A 23,052-nucleotide genomic window follows, 5' to 3' on the forward strand; every position below is an offset into this window, starting at 1 on the left:
TGATGCAGCAGCACCTGGGTTACAACTCGGAATACGAGGTGGGTGCTGCTGCGGGAGTGGGGTGCCTTCGCAGACAGACTGCCAGGCAGAGATGGCGCAGGGGAAGGAAGCACTGTACTCTCCGAGTATCCCATGTGTTTGCTTGTAAGGATGCGCTCATCTAGTTGCTTCTTCTATTATTTCTTTTATTTAGGAGCAATACAGATCCAAGGACTTGCAAGAGTTGCAAAGACAAGTGGTCTTGGTTTTAGCGTTGGTCCTTTAGCTTGGGCACCTGAAGGAAAGCATTGATATCCGGGGTCTTTTTGGTAGTCTTTGAATAGCTGCGCTTGCTGTTTTGAACTTTCTGTTAAGGAGGAATTCAGGAGTAACTTGTGAGTATTGTGGAAGTATATACTATGTACAGATGTTTAATCAAATTCTGCAAGGCAAGAGCGCCGGGTGCTGCTGCGGCGAGCTGTGAAAGGCACAGCCACCGCCTCTGCCAGCCCTGCGTTTTTGGCCAGAGACCGGCAAGAGATGTGGGCTTGGCAGATCAGCAGCACAGAGTCGTGGGGATGGGAGAAACACGAGGTTTTACGGGGGGGCACAGGGTGCATGTGTGGTGGGAGGCGGGTACAGAGGTTGGGAGGATGTGGCTCTCGGCCACATGAAGATTTTGGTATGCAGCTCGTACTCAGGAAGTTTGGCCACCCTGATTACAAACATACGTATATTTGGAGATGTGTAGCAAGATATCTGTCTCTTTCCTAATTTGATTTGTATTTAGATGCAGGGAGGAAAACCACTGAAGCAGGGAAGTGGGTGGCTTTGTGTGGTTTCCTAGCCAGCAGAAGCTGAAAACAGTTTAAAGTTCACATTTGGCAGTATAGTAGTAACTAGAAGGAGACCTCTGAAGGTAAGCGGCCATGTCCTACCTCTTGGCAGTAAGGAAGCTGGATTTGCCTTTGTTCAGCTCCGGAGATGGATGAGCTCTCCCCTCTAGCTCCGGAGACGGGTAGTGGTGCCATGGCACAATTTACAGTTTTTCTCGGTTAATCATTTTCAGGACTTAAAACGTAAACTGCTGTTTGTGAGAGTAAAAAGGATGAAGTTTGCTGTGTTGGAGTTAGCGGGAGGGAAGAAGTGAACTGAACAAAACCAAACCTTGAAAGCAACAGTAGCTGCGCACCAAAGTGTTTATTTAACCAGGACTTTTTTCCATAGCTATTTCATCTTATTTTCCTCTTGTCCTTGCTCTTGCTTGCTCATCTATATACAGCATATGGAAAGGTTGAAAAGTGGCAATTACTAAATGAGAGCAGACAGAAACTGTTCTCCAGCAGCTCCAGATGGGGTTTAGCGATGCTGTTCACAAGCCGTGTGCCGGTGCTTCACTCTGCAGTATAAAATGCCCTCTAATGGCCAAGTAACTGTATAACTCATCTGACAAACCAGCAAATAGTCAATTTTTCTCGGGGTTTCTAATTTGGATGTGCTGATTTTGGTACAGGAGCAACTATCGGCTTGAGTAGAGGAGAGCTTTTGGTTATCCAGATGTGCCAATGGCGAAGGTTCGCCTCGCTGCCGCATTAATCTTTGCAATTAGTGAAAATAAATAACAAGTAATTTAAGGAACTCTGGCAAAATGTAGAATGAGATGTTATTTTTCAGTATGGCAGAGACCTTTGGAGACTGTAAGATTATTTATGTATCATTTCCTCTTGTTTTGTTTGAAAAGTTAAGGGTAGTTTCCCAGCCAGTTATGTGCTGTAGCAATATCAGTGTGCGCGTTATCAGCGTCATATACTTAGAAAAACAAGATAACAGAGGCTGAAGGAGGCCCATGATTAATTAACAGATGGATTAGGCGCTCTCAAAGCTAAGTGGATAATTTGGGTTCAGCTCCTGGTTATTGTTTTGCCCACCACTAGGCCCCTGAAGGCTGTCGGTGCAGGGTAAGCAGAGCATCAGCCGGCTTCAGAGCATCAACTGGCTTCACTTCTGATGCCAGAAAGAGAGATGACAGTTATTTTCTTTAAAGCAATTTTCTTGCTGTCTGTTTGGGTTGCTTGTTTGTATTTTAGCTTTAGGAACGAAAGGCGTGCCAGTTCTGGTATTTCCTAGTTTTACTTGAAAACTCACAGAGGATCTGCAGAGGGCTGTTACTCCCTGACAAGAAAGCATGCCTGGATCTTCTTTTCTCAAAGCCAAGAATTAGTCACTAATGTTGGAAAAGAAAATTTGGGAAAAAAATGTTGAAAAGTAAAATAGGAACAAAACCCCAAGTATCTCACTCCCCTCTCTTTTGTACCATGGCTATTGGGGCAACTTGAATATTGTCATTTCAGTAGGTCTTCATAACTTCTTTCTGGCTACTGAGAACCCAATCTGGAGTACAATTTGTAACCTGAAATACGATTCTTAAAGAAACTTTAATAAAAAATCCAGATGCAAACAAAAACCTCTCTCATGCTTTATGCATTATTAAGATGGAGAGGAAGGAAAATGCTGTGAACCCACATGTCTTTTTTTCCTTTGAAGGGCATATATATATATATAAAGTTGTGATTCTTCTTTTACTGAGTCAACAAGTAGCTTTGATGGAGTAGAACTGATGAGGGATACTTGATGTGACTTTCAAGGGCTGAAAACAATGCAGGATCAGGCCCTCTGTGTCGTCTTTGAAGTCTTATTATTTTAGCACAGTCTGTATCTTGTTGCATAATGTTTTAAGATGTGGTCTGCATCATTATGTAGCGCGTTTAATTTAGCAACAGATGTGCAGGCTCATATGCCGTTATGGTACATTTTGTTCACTCATATAATAGCAAGTTCCTCAAAATTGTTACCAGTTCTTCAGCGCAAGACTCCTACAGCATGTTATTCTCCTTTTCTGTACGGTGAAGAGCAGAAGAGCTCTTTATTTGCCATCAGCAGGTGCTAACGTGGGAGTGCCGGCTCTCCGTGAAGCACGTTTAACCTGCTGCGTTACTGCCTTCTCTGCCCGGCTGCAGCACCCAGTGAGTACACTTTCCCCAGCAGTTTTCGGGGGAAGGCACCAGGTAGGCAGTGGAGGGGCAAGACTTTGGTCGTTAGGTTACTGGGCAGAAAAAAAGCGAGTCACCTAGAAAAATAACGCTTATTGCCACCCACGGCATCATCCAGTCATTCCCGCGGAGAGGCCTTAATGCAAAACATCGCTGAACGCTCTGCGGCAGCAAAATCATACTAATAACTAGTAAAAGCATTAAACCTAATTAACAATGGTTTTGTAGCAAGAGTCTTGCCCTCACTGTTTTGAGGGTGCTGAGGGTCCGTGGGGGGGATGCAGGCTGCTGGGAGCCTGGCACTGAGGTGTAATTTACAGCTTAGGTAGTTCTCCCAGAAATTGGGAAAAAAACTTTTTTTTTTTTCCTAGCATCCTATTTCCCATGCAATGGCTGAGAGCATTTAATGAAGCGCGAGAAGTCCGAACCCTGGCCACACAGAAACTGCGATTCTTCCTCCCAAGTGTGAGGTTTTACATCCCTCAGGCATTTAAAAAAAAAAAAAAATTAACCTATTTTTTATTTTGGCTAATGAAAATCTATGTTTGTTCTCACTACCCGTATAAATGTTTAATCCTCTTTTGGTTCCTGCTGGGCTATCGGGCTTAATGGTGTCTTGACACTGTGAGTTCCCCATGTTGTTTTATTGTGCGTTAAAAGAAGACATCCAAAAAAAGGATCTCAGGAAGGATCGTGTTGTCTGTCCCTTCCCTTCCATGTGCTTCCCTCCCCTGCGGTCGTGCCAGGGCTTTAGGGAGAGGGGAAGGTGATGGGGGCTGAGCAGTGGCATCGCACTTAAGGTCGTGCCACCGGCGCAGGGAGGAAGGATGACACAGTGTTCGCAAAGTGTTCCTCCTGCATTGTACCGTCTCCTTTGTCCGCTTCCCTCCCCTGTCATTATCTCTGTGTGTCTCCTTCTTTCTTTCCTCCGCATTGCCTTTCTTGTGCCGAACTCCGTTTCTCAGCCCCTCCTGTCCTCCCCAACGGCAGCCGCCGATGTCTGAAATGATCAGCCGTGGAAATGGCCAGCTAGTTCAGAATAGTTAGCGCCCGGTGATGCTAATGCAGGGCTTAAACAGTTCACAGCTCTGAGGGGTGTTCTTGCATTGAAATCTCAGTTCAAGTGCGATCGAGCTTTCGAAACTCTATGCAAAGGAGGCAGCAGGGAGAGCTGCCCTTGCTATCGGCAACTTCACAATTACCGACCACTTGGGCATCCTGGTCTGCTTCCAGCTGAGAGGACGGTTGTTCTGCAGTAATCATGAGTACAAAACCTTCTCTGGGAACCTCTCCTTTCCTGGGAGCCTAGGAAATGTCCGACGGTATCATCAAAACATTTGGACTGGATTTTCCCTTGTGTAAGTAAGGAGTTGTACATGTGGAAACCCAGTTTAGATGTGAGGAAGGACAGAAATTTGCCTTTGCTGTTTGGAAATGGGAACTTTTGCAGTTCATGGAGCTAGGAGTTTTCTGTTGTAGGGAATCTCCATTTTGTTGATGCCATATTTCGTAGAGGGTAGAAAATGTAGTTGGAAATTGTGAGCAACAGGTTGCTGTCTCCACTGAGGGTCTGGGAGTGTGCACGTGCTTTTTTTGGTTGTTTAGAAAGATGTTTGTATTTGAAGCTAGAGGACTACTACTTAACCTACGACCGTGTATTCATTGGCAGAAGTGGTGCATTCGTACCACTTGTTCGTTTGCACCTCGAAAGGCAGCAATCGCGGTTTTATTGCATCGTAGCCGATGAGCTGCGTTTTGGGCAGGACTCACAGGTGCGGTTTCATGATGCTTACCAAAGCCTGCGGCGCTGCAGCAGGGCTGTGCGCTTGCCTTGGCTTCGGTTTATCGCGAAATGGGGTGTAGGGAACCAGCATTCCACTCTCCCGGGGCTGTGCACAGAAGGGGAATGTGCAAGACACGGTTTTGTCCGGAGCGCTGGGAAGACGGGCTCTTAATCACCTTCTGGGTGCTGCTGTGGTTTGATGGCAATGCCTGTGACGGATGCCCTAAAATATATGTCGCCCATGTTTGTGCTCCTGTGCTACCTACGTATGCCATGAAAAGATGATAAAACAGTGCTAGTTCAGAGAGAGCTTAGAAGACAACACATTCTTCGTAAAGTCACCTTTCTCTTGTTTTTGTCTAACAGTGCATTTTATTTCGGAAAATCACGTTTTCTTTCTTTTTGTTTTCCATCGAAAGCAGGAAAAATAAGCCCTAATACAGCTTTCTCTGCTCTCATTTTCTGGCTCATAGATTGTGGTATTTAACAGACAGTACTAAGAAGCTTTTTAAATGTGTTACGTCAGGATTGTTTTTTTTCCTAAAACATTGTATTTAAGTACGTTCCTTCTTTAAATAAATAAATAACTGCTGGGCTATCATCGTGTCCGAGGGTTTTCAAGAAAATTTACATTTTGAAAGACACTGTTGGAGGCTAACACGGCCATGCAATTACTGTATGTAAATCACTTCACTTGTTTCCTAATCTTGCTGAAGATGAAGTACAATTTTTGTGCGTGCCCCCCTCTTTCTCAAATTTCCTCATACAATGAGGTTTTCTTGTATTTTAATTGCTGACCACGATTTTTGTTCTGCCTAGCCTGATTGTATTTATTTTATTGTGGGGGACATTTAGCCTTGCAATTGTTTTGAGATTGGGTTGGATGGAGAAATCATTGAGGATAGATTGAAGTTGGGTGTGCAACTAATTGCGTCCTTCCTCCCACAAATGGAAGAACTGCTTTCTTAATTATAACTTCATAGGAAGGCTGGGGAATATCCGCTTGTTTCTGTGCCCTGCACATCTGCTTTTTTCCATTTTATCCATCCCTGCCAAATCCTGCTCAGCAGCTCCTGCCACATTTTTAATAAGTCTTCTGAGTTGGGCTTTTATTGCTGGTTGATATCATCATGGACACCTGTCAGATAAAGATGGAATAGTTAACTTCATTAGGAAGGAGTTCATTCATGGGCATTACATTAAGCTGTGTGGGATTCTGATAATATGAGCAGTAATTTCTCTGATTGTTATTAGTTTCTTTTGTAGAAAGTTTTCCTCCAGGGAGTAATGCAGGGAATTGAGATGGCAGGAGAAAAAACTTTAATGGACGCATTTGTCCATCAGAAAATGCACTCTGTCAAAATTAAATACACTTTGCATATTGATTTTGTTTGGGAAGAAAAGGAGAAAAGAGTTGCAGCCCCTACATAATGAACCATTTGAGCATTTTCAGAACAAAATGATAACTTTTTCTCTCCTGACATGACTTTTTTAGAACCTGATGTTTCTCCCTGAAGGTGGAGTGGGATATAATAGAGGCAAAAATTCATGCGTATACTTTTAAATGTTGCTTATCGAAATGCTGTTAGCTACTCTGGCTTTAGCTACGCTAACAGTTTAATTTTTGTTGTAAGAAATATTTTGACTGTAGCAAGCTTCTGCCTCTGGAATGGAAGTTTTCTGCTTCTTTTAGAATGTTGCATTAATTATTAATGTGAGTGGGAATCGTGCTCTTTAGCATCCCTATGTTTAAAAAAAATCAATTAATTATTGCTATAAATCTCAGAGATTATGCTGCAGTTGCGCTGCTGGGAAATTGGCCATTAACTACCAGGAAATCGCCTATCTTCCCTTAGTCAGAATTCAGTTGTACCAACACAACCCTTTTCCTTTTATAAATTAACTATCAATGTGATGCATAATTGATAACCATTTATAATAATAACAATAATCTCCATGAAATTGTCATCTCAGTATGCAGCGGCTTTGTTAGAGCCTTTACCCCTCGCGTGCTCAGCCTAGCCTATTGCATTTGTTAACTGTGTTTTCTGGGAAGTTGTTGCTTCACTGGCGTGGTTTTAGGAGAGCCGTACGCTGTTGCAGAGGAATAAAATGCAAGGTAGAAACGCCTGACTGGACTATGTGAATATGAAGAACCTGAAGTGTTTTGAGAGGATGGGTTAAGTGTTGCTATCGCTGCTGTACAGAAGGGGAAGCAGAAGTCGAGGTTACAGATGCTGCCCAAGGTCAACTTTTGGACATCAGCCTGGATCTTCCTGGTTCGCGGTGTCTTCTTGTGTGTCCTGTATTACGTGAACCCAGCGGTTTTTTAGTTTGTCGTGAAAATTTTGCTTGCAAATAATGCAGTGTGAAAACGCACCTACCATGGAGGAGCTGTTTGGGGGTCAGTTTGAATGAGTGGTACCAAGTTTGTGGTTATTGCTGGCTTTTCAGAATTTATTTATTTTTTCAACCCTTTCTAGTACTTTGTAGGCAGAGTGGTTGAGACTTTGCAGAGCGATACAGATCGCCACTCAGGAGAGGATTTCTTGATGTGCTTGCGCTCGTGCCTGTCTTCCTCTTCCCCTTCTCTCCTTGCAAGGCCTCTGAAAACGTGGTGGTGTTTTGCTTTGTTTCTAGAAATCACAGCTTTCCACTAATTCTGCTCTTTCGGTGCTTTTAAGTGGGCTTAAAAGGCTGGTGGATGGCTGGTCAGGGGCCAGAGCCTCTTGAGTGGGGTCTATCCCTGGAAGGTTTGTAGCTCTTATCATTGTCATCTCTCTGGTACTATAGCATAACTCAGTAAAAAATTAGTGCATGTAGCGTTAAATTGTTTGAATTCAGTTGTCAACATGAGGTCTTTTCTTGTATGTCTTGATTCATGAACACTGTTGTGGAACTTGGTTTGAGAAACTCATACTTGGATTTTACAACAAAGCTGTTGGGTAAAAGAGCCACAACTGCACGTTCAGCATCTGCAGTCTGAGCTCAGGTCGGAGCGTTCGGAGATTAAATGAACCTTTGGCTCTCTGTAGGACCAAAAGCATCAGACCTGAGAGGATCCATTGAGGGTCTTCCTCTGTGTCACCAAAATGCAGAAAAGCCTGCAGCTGTTGTCCCTTTGTAGAGCATTGCTTATAAATCAGCCACACATACCGCTTTATGGGTTGCTTTATTTCATCGGCATTTAAAAGTGTGTGTGCTAGAAATGGCAGCTCTGGCACCCAAAGTTTAATGTTAGCCCTTCAAGTATGAAGGTAAGGACAGGCTACGGTGACAGCTGGAATACGTTTCAAGGTCTAGTTGCAAAATCAAGGTCCATTGATGACTTTTACAGGGCAAGGCTTAAATAAGACATGAAAGTGGTTTGTGTGTGTGCATGTGTGTGAAAGTACTGGAAAAGCAAAAGCTACTTTCCCTTTTTTATATACTCTCTAATAATCTTTCAGTGTCTGTGAGCCTACAAAATAGCTTAATGGATTTTATCTGCTAGGAATAGATTTTTAAGACAGAAATAAAACTGGGAAGGCAGTTCTCTTCTACAATGCTGTTTTTTCTGATCGCAGGGAAGATAAAGGGGCTGTAAGCTTGATTTGCAGTGTAAGATGTGTGACTGGTGGGACGCTGGGGTTGGAATGACTAAACTCGCAGCTGTCCTTTCAGAAACCTGCTCTGCTGTTGGGGACGGGTAGGTCTCACCAGGTGTGCTGGAAATCCTAATGAATCCTCTCATTTCTCTGCAGGATCGACAGTGGCGGTATGCACGCCGACTCCTGTGAATTTTCCTAAGTTCCTGGGGGACTGCTTTGCTTTTTGAATCAGAAAGTTACAAAATACCGTCAAGAATGGCACTTGTGGATAAACACAAAGTCAAGCGGCAGCGACTGGACAGAATTTGTGAAGGTAAGAGCATGCTCCAGTTTTTCTATAGAAGCTGACAGATGGTTAAGGTAGAATATCTAATTTTTCCTTGTTTTTTACAGTGCTTAGACATAAAGAGATCCAGCTCCAGGACTAGATCCCCTGTCCTCTCTGTTGGCTCAAAATACAGTCATACTGTTGTTGAAATATTGGGAAAGGATATACTGGTTACTCATTTGAAAGTCATCTGTAGTCCTGTGAACAGGATTTTTGTTTAATTACCAGGTTTTCTCCTTTTATCCTAATTTCTACTGAAATGATCTAGTCAGTCCCAATTTGAAAAATAGCTTAAATTTATACTGTCTTTAGAAAAGGGTTGTGCTCTGTTAAATGTGCTGCTTTCTGGAGGTCTCCTCTGGCCAGAGAAAGGCAGGACGCAGAGGCTGGTGCCGTAACTCTTCCTCCCCTTCCCACTCTGGGCAGTGCCAGTTGCAGTGTCCAAGACAAGTGTCACTCGGGGGGTGTGAAAGTAGATGATCTCCTGTAATATTGACTATCATCCTATAAGAAATAGATGGAAAATTTAAAAGGTGTTGTTGGAGTAGTTCTTATGGTTTTGGGCGTATTGTTGGAACAGCTTTTCTTTTGTTGGTGTGTGGTGATAAGGCAGATTTGCTGTAAATCATTCTTTATTAATAGTATGTTAGAGTGTCACAGCACAGGTGACTTTTACCTTTGTCCTGGTTTCGGCTGGGATAGAGTTAATTTTCTTTCTAGTAGGTGGTACAGTGCTATGTTTTGAATTCAGTATGAGAATAACTTGACAACACACTGATGTTTTCAGTTGTTGCCAAGTAGTGTTTATACCAAGTCAAGGATTTTTCAGCTTCTGATGCCCAGCCAGCAAGAAGGCTGGAGGGGCACAAGAAATTGGGAGGGGACACAGCCAGGGCAGCTGACCCAAACTGGCCAAAGGGGTATTCCATACCATGTGACGTCATGACCAGTATATAAACTGGGGGGAGTTGGCCGGGGGGTGCAGATCACTGCGCTGGAACTAACTGGGCATTGGTCAGCGGGTGGTGAGCAATTGCATTGTGCATCACTTGTTTTGTATATTCCAATCCTTTTATTATTATTATTGTCATTTTATTACTGTTACTATTATCATTATTATTTTCTTCCTTTCTGTTCTATTAAACTGTTCTTATCTCAACCCACAAGTTTTACTTTTCCCAATCCTCTCCCCCATCCCACTGGGTGGGAGGGAAGCGAGCAAGCAGCTGCATGCTTAGTTGCTGGCTGGGGTTAAACCACGACAACCTTCTATTTCAATTTTCCAACAGAAGAAGTTTTTAGGTAATGTTTTCTATTGAAGCTCACATAGTGTAAGTTAGTTACGATAGAAATGAAGTGATGGCAAACAAGCTCTGCCTTTTTGGTGTACGCTCTGATAATTCTCCTATGCAGACCAACACTTGTGCAAGTTTTACCATCAGCAGCGAAAGCAGAACGGAGTGTTATTTTAGGAAGAATATCTTAAGTTATGTCTCTTACAGAGTTCCAGTGTTCATCTGCTCTTACGGAGATGGGTAGTGGCCTGCAGGGTAACAATTTGCAGTATTACGTGAATGCCAATGAGGTAAAATAGGTTTTGCTTGTGGATGAAAGCACAGAGCTCACAGGGGAGTTGTACTGCGTCCGTTCGAGCAAAATGTGTGGGGCTTTGTGGAGTTGCCAGTGAGTGTAAAATGCTGATCTGCAGGACAGGGTGGTTTTTTCCTTGATTTTTGTGTGTTATATATTGCTTACCAATATATATTGCATGCCAAAGTAACACTCCTTTGCTGTTGCTTTAAACTTGTCATGAGTTATTTCACTCTATTAATTTTGCTCTGTTAATTTTGGAGGGGGGAGGCAAAGCAGAGATGAGGGTTAGAAAGTAGTATGCAGGGTACACTGCAGTGTGGAGCTGCATATTTCTCCTATTGAATGTCATAAACGCTCAGGTGTAGTACGCTATCTCATCTTCAAAATTTACTTTGAACTTGACTTAAAAGAGTTGTATCAGCTGAGCCTGGATTTTCAAAAGCTGCCTTCCCGGTTTGATGTTTACTATCAGATCTAGTTGCTGAGTGTACAAGAAATTCAAAACGATCATACGACAAACCTGCTAACGGAGCTTTAGATATGATTGAAGTTTAGATTATTTTCCTCTGATATATGAGCTTTTTTCTTTTTTCTTGGTCAAAAGATATTCTTTTCTAATCTGTAAATGTGCAGAAGACAACTTTTTTAAGTATACTTTGTCATTTGCCACTTGTTTTGTGATTTTATTGAAACGATGGGATTCACTGTTGTAAGACACTGTTGTGTTGTATTTATAAGCAACAGATTAGGACTGAGTGTAAGCAACATTGTAAAAATTACCTTGAAAAATACAAAAAGCTTAGGATTTTCCAAAATACTAGACTTGTAGGCCAGTGGTATACTATACTGGCATCTCTGATGGTTATTTTTTATTATAGGCTCCTAATTGTGGATTATAGCATAGTAAAGCAGTGAAGAGGGGCCATTCCAGCTACTGTGAAAACACACTTTGAAAAAAAAATGAGCATTTCTCTTGGTTTTGTCGTGAAAGGTATATGGAATAATCAGTGAACGATGATGAGAAATTAGGGAACTACTTCAGCAGGCTGAGGAGAGAAGTCTTTGCTAACAGAATGGTGTTCAGTAAGAAGAATCTCTACCGCTCCATCAAGCTGAGTGAAATGTGGTGCAAAGAACTTGCTTTTAATGTGTTCCTGTTCTGTGCAAGCACGTGTGCAGCTTTTCTCTTTAAACAAGCGGACAGGATACAAAGCTATATTTTCCTGATGAAAACCTAAATGTTTTGTAGTACGTAGGTGGATTTCTGTGCTTTTTATGAAGTTGCATATACTGTACCATCCCTTTTTACTATTCGCAACACAAACCCTTGGAGAGTTTGCTAGGGAACGGACTTTATTCCATGCAGCAGGATGGTGGCAGGTCTGGAGGTGAAATATCCTCGGGCTGCATGTTGTAATCCCTATCCACACTGCCAACCGGATTCTTCTTCATACAGGCTTACTAAAAACATAACTAGTCACATGTTGAGGGAAATAGCTTACAAACTGCTGCGGTATTAAAAGAGTATATTAAGAAGCTGCAGTGTTTGTATTACTCTGTTAAACATGCATCTGGCATGGAAAAATAATCCAAGCTGTACAAGGAGGTGGTATCTTTGAAAATGCCGGTTCATAGACTTTATAGGCAGGTTTATGAGTCTTCCAGGAAGAGAAGTAGTTCAGTCGCATTGCATTACTCAGCTTGACCAATTTCTCTGTTTTTTTTTGTAATATATAGTTATGACATCTTTGTATGACGGCGTTACTTTTTGCTCTAAGCAGGTTGCTTTGAAATGGTGAGCTTTTGGCACCAGGTAACAGATTTTGCTCTATAGAAAAATACAGGTGGGATAAAGGTGCAGACTTGAGGGGATAAAGAAATTTTAGGGCAACAGCCTGCAGTAAAGACATTTAGAGTAGTCTGTTAAGAATTAAGTGGGTTTGTGATGCCCGTCTGAATGAAGCTAAGTCGGAGTGTGCTCGCAGTGATCTTGGCTTACCCGTTTCTTTCTTTTCTGATTGTCCCAGGGACTTTGGGTGCCTGTTCTGTAATTGGGTCCATGTGGGTGGAAAGATGTACCCAGTGAATGGCTGGGGCTTTTGAAAATAATATATGCAGAGTGGTTTACATAATTCCTGTTTGTGGAATTGTGTCTAATTACGTAGCGGGTCAAAATATGCTTTAGAGGTGGAGCTGCTGGTGCTGTGTTTAGTTAGACTTGTCCAGCACCCCCTAGTTCAGATACTGTTCCCATTAGCTTGTAATTTTGCCACATTTTAAATTTGTTTGAGCTGAAATTTTCCATTCCATTATGAATTTTCACCTCGGGGTGAATAAAAAAAAAAAAAAGTTCCAGCAAAAATTGTGGAGCCGTGTCTGAGTGGGAGATGGAGAGGGATGTTGTTTTTGCTGTGTTTGAAACAAAGCAGAGCCGCAATCCTGCAGCCGTACAGCGTGGAAGCCGCGGTACCCGCCTGCTCTGTTTCAGATAAAACAGGTCTGAATTTTGCAGCAGAGTTGCCGTGATGTCAGGAGCGTGCCTGTTATTGTTCCCAAATTTGGGGCAATTTCTCAGCCTTTGAAAGAAATGAAGTGAGCGCAGCTAACGCAGCTGAAGGTCGTGTGCTCTGTTACGCTCCCCCGGGCACAGGGGTGGTGGGTGCGAGGCAGGGACCTCCACCAGAACACAGGCCTGCAAAGGGGGAGCAGCAGGGTTAGGTGAAGATGAGAGCGGAGTAAATCGGAGGAAGGAGGCAGGACAGAGCCTGCGTGAGGAAGGTGAGAGCAGGACCTCAGGCAACTGGCCCTCAAACTTAGGTGCTGTGAGAAGTAAGGTTACCCTTCTATCCTTCATGACCGCCCTGATTTTAATTTGTTATGACGGTCTTCAATTGCGTGATCCTACAGGTATGTGTGTTATTTCTCCTTGTCTTGTAAGCCTGGTGGTTTCCTCCTGCTCTTCCTCAGTGCTCCCTGCCTCCTCTGCCTCCTTCTGGGCAGCAGAAAGGGAGTGAAGCTCCGGGTTGATGAGAAGCCGTGGCAGGCCCTGCTAAGATGACAGAATGTAGGCAAGATGTGCAACATTGCTGATTTTCCTTGCTGTTTCGCTGAAGGGAAGGTTCAGCAGCATAATCTGGCCACAGACGATTGTGTCTCTGGCTGGGCAGCACCGTGGTCAAGGTGGCTTGTTGCAGCGTGCGACTCTCACAGCAGCGATTTCAAACCATCAGTGGCAATAACCCTCAGGGCAGAAGCTCACCTGCCTTTCTTTTAGGAAACAACAACAGCGGGAGATTAGGTGTAATTTTTTCTGTGCTACCTGTGGCAGAACAAGGTGTGCAGCAATGCTTCCAAGAAACCCCAAGCTCAGAAGACCGTGGCACTCCTGGCACAGGGCATCTATCACTCCCGTGGGGCTCCGGTGCCCGCACGAGGCATTCCCGTGCAAGGAAATAACTTGAAGCATCACTTCTGCTGCCCGGTCTGCTGCCTGCTCAGCTGTTCTTTATCCTGTGCTTCTGTGAATATGGTTAAAAAAATATTAAATAATACCAGAAGCTAGACAGGGAGAGAGGAGCAGCCCTCCACAGTTGCTGGCAGTGTCTTTGGGAACAGTCTGGCTGGGAAGCCAGAGGAGAAGCTGCTATGGCAGTGTGCAAGGTTGCGTTGTCATTTTCTCATGAAATGTAGAAACTTAATGGGGACAAGGCAGTAGCAGTGGCACATCCAGGATGCAGGATGGCAGTGTCTTGTCTGTGTGTAAAACAGGGGTTTCCCAACACGACTCAATTCCTCTCTGATGATCCCAAGTGCTGCCTCTGCTCCATACCATTGCAACTGCGCTAGCTTGCCGTCTTCAACACCATTGCCATGAAATTTTAATGCCTGGCTTTAAAGTTTGCACTGATGTTTGTGAGTCAGTCGAGCTTTCAACACATGCCCCAAAAGTGGCAGCCCTTAGATGAACAAGAAGCAAAGAGAAAAAAAAATTGCAAGGCCAAGTGAGCCCAGACATTTTCTGGTAAGAGTTTTTTCTTCAGGATTTGTCGTTATCCAGTGGGAAATCATGTCCTTACGCATCAGTTTGTGCCACTAAAGCTGTCTGTACTTTGCAAAATAGCAGAACTGTTTGCAGTGCCAAACAAGCCATTCATATTCTTTGTTTTCTTTCAGGTCCTTTGATACGTCTAATGGCCGATAAATGCCAGCACAGTCACATAATACTTTTCAGTGCCTAATGCATGAGTCTCTCGGCTTTTTGATTTACTGACTTATATTCCAAGTGGCACCCTAGTGTCCTCTTTGGATGAGACTTCTCTGGTGCTACCCATAATTAAGATTTCCTGAAAGAATTCCTCAAGTATTTACCTTCCAGTCACTATCGTATCTATGTGTGGTCTTGACCCTCACAGACCCTTGTTTATCAGTGGGAGTGGGACACCATGGGACACTGATGCCTCTTGGACAGGTCTGAGTCCTTTGATGCAATAGTTCATCTTGAAAACCTTGAATAAGCACCTTCCCGTGATACACCGACCGGTTGGGATGGTGGTTTTCTCTCCGTTCTCATGTTTCCCCATTGATTCTGTGGCTATTCAAAGGAAAAGGAACAGAACCCCTTGAACGACATACTTGCATTTTCAGGCTGAAGCAGGAAACTCAGGATGAACTAGGAAATGCCTTTGTACCTCCAGCAGCCAGTTCATATGATTGGTCATTATTTGTTTGTTTGCGGTGGTGTCTGCTGTTTGCTGGATTTTGACCAAGCCCTTGTTAAGGAGGGTGTCTGCTCTGAAGCGTTCGCAGCATAGAGCACCTGATGGTTAAAACAAATAGGATCTGAAAAGGAGCTGATGTCAGCAGCTGCTGCTCAGAGCAAAATCCACACGTCCTGCAGCAGTCAGGAGACAACGTGGCCCTAGTGCTGCACATCCATGCATGTGTCTGGTCATCGCTCCAAATTACAGAGTTGGAGAACTCTCCCAGCTGCAGTTGCTGAACCATCCACAAATAACCCAACAACCAAAAATCTGGAGAATTTTCTGCTGGGTTAGTAGTCTGGGTTTCTCACTGAAGGTCCAGCAGGATGCGGGGAGGGTGCTGGGAGCACGATGTGAGCGAAGCGGGGAGCGGAGGAGGTGGGAGAAGGGTGGTAGCACTGGTGGGAGCCTAAAGCAAAGGTTGGAAGGAAAGGTTTTTTGCAAAGGTTGGAAATGGTGGAAGGAATTTGGGGAAGAAACGGATGGTTTCATCATCAACAAAGTTATCATATTGGCCATGGCTGCATGGGGCTGGTTAAGTCATTTCAAGGGTGGACAGAAATTCTGTATTCCATAGTTCCACCTGTGATGGAAGTCTATGCAAACCATATCCAGTAATATTTGAATAAATATACTATGTAATGCTAGAGCCTCTGTAAATACAAACCTGGATCTATGGCAGGGGTGCTTTTTACCTGCTGTTTATTTCAGTTTCTCTTCCATAAAAGTGGACTTAATATTCACACTGTCAATTATTGCTTGTGGTGCACTTTCTTATCGTTAAAAAAAACCAAACAACCCTCAACAGAAGTGCCCCTGAAGAATTGTAATGGTTCTGGCTTTTCAGCAGTATTTGAACACTGTGTCCTTGAGGTCTGGGCAAACACACCACTAACAGCAGAATACGGAATAGGTTCTCATTCAACAACTACAGTCCATTCACACTGAAAAATAGAGGAACCTTGCTTGTGGAAGCAGATGGGAAAATGTACTTAAAAACTACAAGGCAGTCAAAATGAAAGTTGTACAAGCAACCTGAATTCTGGCATCCTCTCATTTTCCAAGCCTTAGTGTTTTGTTAACATGGTATTGTCTAGGAAATAATCAGTTATAAGACATTGTGGTACATGTAATGCCAGAAAATGAATTGTTTCAATGCTCAGCATCTCTCTTCCAGACCATTGCATGTGTGAGGGTCTCAGGAGTGACTGGGCAACTCTGGAATGGGGCTGCCTCCAGTTCTTGCTCCTTTGTATAACGTAACAGTGGCCAAAATGAGTAAGTTTGATATTTGGGTGGAGGAATTTTCTTCCATTCTTGCCAATGTGAATGCCAAGTAGCATCTGATAATACTTATTTTTACTGCTTAGAAATAGAATCCTATTATCTCAGGAAATTCTTATCACCACTAGTCATTTGATGAGAAACAATGAGTTAAAGATGATATCAAGTGTGGAAGAAACTACTTGTCCTGAGTAAAAGTGACTTATTTAGAATAAATGTAGACCTTTTTTTTTTATAGTGGATATGAGTTTCTTTGTTCCATGAATATAAAACACAGTACAAGGATTTCCCCCCTGCAATAAAGCTTTTTTATTTTTTTTAAGTTTCCACCTCAAAGCACATAAACCATCAGGCTTTTAAGGAAGACTCGCTTACCACATTTTGCCTAGAGAGCAGGCAGAATTAGCTTGTCAGATCCTCTGCCGTTGCACCCTGTGCTGAATTATGCTAACTGAAGATCTGTCTGGCTGCTCCTAATGTTTTGCTCTTCTTAGAGTCCATATGGAGTTCTTTGGCCTTTCTGGAGGTTTCAGAAAATCACTCCAAATTCACACAAAAGCTGGATTACACCTCATTTTTCCAATCTGGGCAGTGAAAAGTGTGCCATCCAGCAGTGCTCTTCATTACCCATTCGCTGATAGAGGCATGGCAGGTTTGGGAATTACTTGTCATTAATAGGTTTTGTTAAAATTTTAAGATTTTTACACAATTGGACAGAATCCTATGGATTAAGAAAGCTCAAGCAACCTTAGTGGGTTCACAGACAGTATTGAAGCTTACTGACCTTATTCCATGATTTTGAACCCTTTTGCTGTACTGAATCAAGAACACTGTATATTTCTACGTGGAATTCTTCTGCTTTGTGATGGGAGGTACTGTGTATCTCATATCTACAGGTATGCTGTTGTCCGTACAGCACGGAGGCACAGGCTGCTCAAGTAGTCTTCCAGTTCTGTGTAGATTTTTTTTCTATACATTCACTTATATGCAGTCTATCTCCTCTGACGTGCCACAGAGGGATGTGCATGACAAGATGTAGGACTTGAGCCAGATATGAAGCCAGCCTGACAAAATCCCCTAGGCATCCGGTAAAGAGTAAGACACATTTAGATAAGGTTACAGACAAAAATTTCAATAATTTGGTATGCAACTTTTTTGTAATAGATATGTGACTCAAGCTATTGCAAGAAGGAGGGCTCCCTTTTCCCTGAGACTTGAGTGCTATATGCACAGAAATAAGAAAAAATACTTCTGTTCTCCTTGCGTTTAAGGCCACATTTATGGTAACTTAATACGTGTCTAACTCTTAATTCTGCCTTGTATTTTTCCATTTTCCCCAGCCTTAAGACAAGGTTCCATGTAACATGCTTTATAACTTCATGTCGTTAATTAAGAAACAATTACAGCTGATGACTTCAATACCATCAACTTAATTTTCATCCTTACCACATTTCCCATTTAAATTAACTGGTTTAGGGATTAACATGTTGTCATCATATCTGGGTTTTTTCTCCTTACTCTAAATCCTCCCCCGCATTTAAAGATTACTCAGAAAAATTATAATATCCCCAGAATATGCAAGGAGAAGCCATGTTAAAGGGTTGTTGGAGCGGCGGCCACGGGGCAACCCTGTCGCCTATTCCCGAGCTCCGGAATTTGGGAGTGCTGCAGAAGCCGCCTCCAGCATCTGGGGGGTGGAAGTTGGCTGCTTTACCTCTTCCAAATATGTGATGGGAAATGTCCTCAGGGACAGATGAGAACAGGATGGATTTTCCTTCAAAGTACCAGAAAAAAACTTGTATCTAACTCCTAAGTTAGAATCTTTCAAGGACTGATGACGTTTGGATCTGGACCAGGCTTTTAGGTTTGATTCTGATTCTACTGAATATTTACTGGTAAATATTTTGACAGGAGTAGGACATCTGGCTATACTAAAATAAAGCTGCGGAGAAACACATTACACGACTTCTCTTTTATATTTTTTGGTATCCACAAACAGATGTAATGGATCGAAGTGCCAAAACAGTGAAGGTTTTCATTATGTCTTTTATATCTGAGAGCTTTCTTCAAAGAGCAAGTTTTCTAGAGTTGGTTGTGCATTTTTGTTGCCTTAAAATTAAACGGCATTGATCATTTCTTACTGACACTTTTATGTAGCCCATTAGCTTAACACTATTAATTTGTTTTGTCTTTTTTTTAGATTGTCTTTTTAGTTTTTTTAAACCAAAACACTCTCTGCTGCCATCTAGCACCTCAAAACTTACTAATAAACAGCTTCAGTTCACAAAATAGCCTATAGATTGACATCCATTTTTGAGATAAAACAATGTCACTGCCTGCTGATGATAACAGGTATTTGTCTGAATCAGCAAATGAACCTAAGCAAGGGATGCAGGGCTGACAGCTTCGGCCTCGGGGTCATCCCCATCGGGGAGCAGCCGTCCCCCATAACCGTCCCCATTGATGGTGAGGGACCAAAGTAAGACATACCTGCAGATGTGGTCCCTCCACATTTGATACTTTGATTTGATTATTGCAATACAATAATACAAAATACCAGTCTTTTAAGAAAGCGATGCATAAATATTTTTTCGCTAAAGTAATATTTCCCCCTGTTTTGTTTTGGTTTTGGTTTTGGCTTTTATCTGTGTTGGGTCTGCAAGGGAAGAACGTGTTTCAAGCTCCTGGCATCATCAGGGGAAGTAAGGCAGAGAGACACCCTGAACCCCAGCCTGTTTATCTCCTCAGGACCGTGTTACAATCTAGTAATTAATTATTTTTTATGCAAAGCCCAGACATGCATGGCAGAGTTCAGAATTACAATATATATTCATTTAACAATGGATTTCTGTACTGCTTTCTGGGACAGATATAATTCCCATGCTTTTCATTACGCATGCTATTTAAATCTTGATCCTGAATTCTTATTAAAAATGATGAGATTTGACCTCAAAGTCTAATACCCAGTTTTGGAGACAAGGTGCTTGATGTGATTTCTAGAGGATTATTTTTAAGAGCATTCGTAGATTAGATCTTTGCAAATAGCTGAGGGATGTGCCCAATGAACCTTGTCTACTGGCTTTTAGACTGCCGTTCAGCATCCATATTGATTTTTACTTTGTAGTCCTTGAAAGTGTGGAGTTTTGTAGTGTAGGGATACATATGATATTTTTATTATCCCTTTGCTGATGCAGGAATGTGACAATGCTGTTTCTGCTAACTTTTATTGGAGTTTCCCCATACTTGAAGGCAAAATTGATTCTGATTGAAGTTTCAAGAGCTTGTAGGGCTCATTCCAATGGCTCAAAGTGTGTTTTACAGATGGGCCTCTTGTTTTTAACTGCGAGTGTATTTTAGATGATTGCTAGCTTCCTGCATTTGTTACCTGCAATTCGATTTTCATCCCGGATGGCAAATAACCAGGGCTTTGCCAGGGGAGCAGGATAACGTGAGGTGACAAGTTACTGCGTGCTCGTCGGGGTGCTTCTGTGCATACCCTTATTCTGCGATAAATGCAAGGTAATTGGAGGTAGGGTACCCTTTCAATGAAATGCCTCCAGCCGGAGAGTCATTGGGATGTGGCAGTGATTTGAGACGTGCCGCTGGCTGTCTGGGAGGGTGGGAAGGAACGTGTCTGCTACACCAAACTCCTTCTGAGCAGAGATAGGCACAGAAAAGCAGCGGAGAGGCAAGCGGTCAGGTCCGCAGTGATCAAGTGAAATATGTAGTTTCATTATGTGAAATGCCTCCGTGCACCTTCTCAGCACGATGCCAGCTGGTGTGAGTGGAAGAGGCTTTGCATCCTCTCTCGTCACGTTGACGTGTGGGGTTTGGGGGGATTCTTGGGAAATTACTCAGAACAGCACTGCAATACTGTGTTATCAATTTGGAGAGTAAATGTCTGCTTTATTTGGCATGGGAGGCAGGCTCCTTTGCTGTGCCTCCACGTTTATTTAGGTACGATATTGACCTTTTATTTTCCATATGCATGGCCCCATTTGTATGTAGCCAGTGGGAACGGCAGTTGAACCCAGTTACAGATTCTAGTTTGTGCGTAACATTTAGAGGCAGCGTGTGCTAGTGCATTCCTGTAGCTTGTAATGCATGTGAGCCAACAGTTACGGCACATTTCTATCCCAGCGCCAGGGGGGTTGAGTTACAAATGGACGTAAGCTTTTGTTTTTTGCTTTAAAGTCATCAAAATACGGAGTTACATGAGGCAATGATTGTTTAATAATCGGCTGATCTTCAGAGTGTTTTGTTGTAGCGCACCAAGTTGGTATTTGAGAGTGTTTTGTTGAAGTTACAAAGCATCTATGCTTTTGGTTTGGAAATTGGTAAAAGCATGTGGCATGGCTTCAAGCGCTGAGTGCTTTCAGATGCTGTTCTGTTCCTTTGATTATTGAAAATGATTCCAGCACAATCCTGCTAATTTTCTCTTTGTACTCCTCTAATTTCAGGAGACTGTTAGAAAGTCCATCTAGGCAGAGTGCTTATTGCCACTGTGAGAGAAATTTTTGCAGAGCCAAATTTTAGCAAATGCAGTAATTTCCAAGGATTTGGAACATTTTCTTCCTGCTTGTCTTCTCCCAATTATTTTATTTTTTTTAATTTGTGTGCGCGCGCCCGCGCGTGTGTGTGTGTGTATGCATGCGCATTATTCACGGTGCATGCTATTCCTTTTCCTCTCCATAGCGTCCATGGTATATATCACAGTATAGTTTAGCACCAGCTCATTTCTGCTTCCCCGGCATCCTGCAAGCTGAACGTAGGAGGATGATGTTCAGAAAAGGCTTCCCGAGCTTTGGGGGTCATTAGGCACAATCACGCGCGGTCCTTGAAAGCCCGGGCAGTGAGGGCAGAAGCATTTATCCTACCAGTAGCTTTGTACCTTGTTACCTTAAAATATATGACAAACACTGATTAATCTTAACACCGTCTGAATGTGATAGGTGTATATTATTATATCCCTCTTGATGGAAGGGGAATCTGCGAGTAAGAAATTAAGCAATTTACTCACTGACAGTGGCAGACTGAAGTATAAAGACTGGGTGTCCTAATACCTGCTTTCTCCATTAAGACAAGATGCATTTGTTCTCTAGAGGATTTTTCTCTGCCAGGGGTAGGATTCCTTTGCCTTTAAAAGAGAAACAGCTTTTCTAATACTGATGCACCTTACAGTTTTTGCCAGAAATGACATTTGGCATATTCATGACATTGTTTCAGTTCCGCTTTCTCCCAGAAGGAAATAATTTGGGAGAAAGCATCAACATTTTGCTACATTAAAAATAATTTTTTCCAATAGAAACAAGATTTAAACTTGTAATTGAAAAGTATTTTAAAATAATAAAAAGCAAAACTAAAACCAATCTGCACTATTTTGTTACACAGATTAATTTTTCCAGTAACTTGCTTTCAGAATTTGTAATGAAATGTTTTAAATCAATGTGAATTAAACTTCACATCCAACCTCTTCTAAGTCAGTGCTACAGACACCAAAAATTGTTGTTTTCACAGTTGTGTTGCAGATTCAGCATCCTGATTTCTTATCACAGGTTTTATGTGTAAAACAGACTCTCCTCATGGCACTTTCTAGCACTGTGTAAGATAGTTGTTTCATATCTACTGCGAATTGTTTCCAGAACCAGATTTCATGCCATCCGTTTTTGAAAGTGGTGTTCAAACAACGGGCTCACCTTTCTTCTACTCTGTCGTTACCTTTTCTCCAGAGCAGACTGCTGTAGTCATTATATCATAACAAAATTTACCGTGTATTAGATCAACACTAAACTGAAACTCAGGGTATTAAGTCAAAACTGTGCGTTTTTCACGTGATCTGAAATACCAGAGCATTTAATCTCTTGATCAGCTTTTTTTTTTTTTTCCAGTTTTGTGTGTGGTTTTTTTCCCCAAATACCTTTAGAATTAAAAGATAAAGGGAGAATAAATTTTCCACCTGTCCTGCAGTCCTTCGTCTCCCCCTCACGTCAGGAATGAGGGTGCCAGTGCCTCCTCTACTCCTGAGAAGCGCAGATGAGATTGGTGATGTTGGGTTGTGCCCCGGTGCCTCTGTGCCCTCTCTTGGCCATTGCTGCCTGGGTCTGAATTCAGAAGTAGCTATGAAGTTATGGGAATCTGCATAGGCGCTGCTTTTAAGAGTGCCAAAAAAAGAAAAATAAAAGACCCTTGCTGCCCAGCCATAAATATTTCATTCCAATCATTCCATATTCGTTTCTTGATTCACTGGGGGGGTGCCATTTCCTTTGCTGCCGTGATGGCATGCGAGGCTGCCCAGCTCCACGGCTCCTGGGCACATCTCCTCCGCCAGCCGCGGGGCCGGCAGCGGCTCTTGGTCCGCAAGAAGAGAGGCCAGCAGAACCCCCCAAAGAGGACATCTGCCCCGTGGCCGCGGGGAAGAGTAAAAGTCCTACAGCCCCTGGTCCTGCAAGCGCGTACCTCTGCTTGGCTTGGAGCACTGGAAGAGTCAATTTGTTCCACTGAGGTCGGCGCGTGTGGGGTAAATCATCCATATGCATGAGCTTTCCCAGTGGCTGAAGTTAGAGTCTCCTGGCTCCTACGAAGCAGGTGTGAGAAGAGCACGTCCTTCTGCCCGAGGGCTGCAAGGCTGCGCCCGTGGAAGGGCGGGCGGGTGCAACGGCGCGTGGGTGGTTTTCGGAGCCCAGGC

The 23,052-nt window shown here is 42.9% G+C and overlaps 1 protein-coding gene across 3 annotated transcripts in view; it reads left to right on the top strand.

Moving 5' to 3' along the window:
• Positions 1-23,052, top strand: part of CTBP2 (C-terminal binding protein 2) — a 142,333-nt gene that overhangs the window by 70,389 nt on the left and 48,892 nt on the right. For 2 of the 3 annotated variants that reach the window (XM_030031501.2, XM_041127430.1), the window contains one exon: positions 8,556-8,715. In XM_030031501.2, the coding sequence (XP_029887361.1) occupies positions 8,658-8,715 (58 nt within the window). In that variant the 5' untranslated portion in view covers positions 8,556-8,657. Of the gene's footprint in view, positions 1-810; positions 899-8,555; positions 8,716-23,052 lie in introns of those variants that run through there. The other variant, XM_041127429.1, reaches the window with a different exon arrangement.

This window comes from Aquila chrysaetos, chromosome 11 (genome assembly GCF_900496995.4).
Source record: "Aquila chrysaetos chrysaetos chromosome 11, bAquChr1.4, whole genome shotgun sequence".
NCBI lineage: Eukaryota > Metazoa > Chordata > Aves > Accipitriformes > Accipitridae > Aquila > Aquila chrysaetos.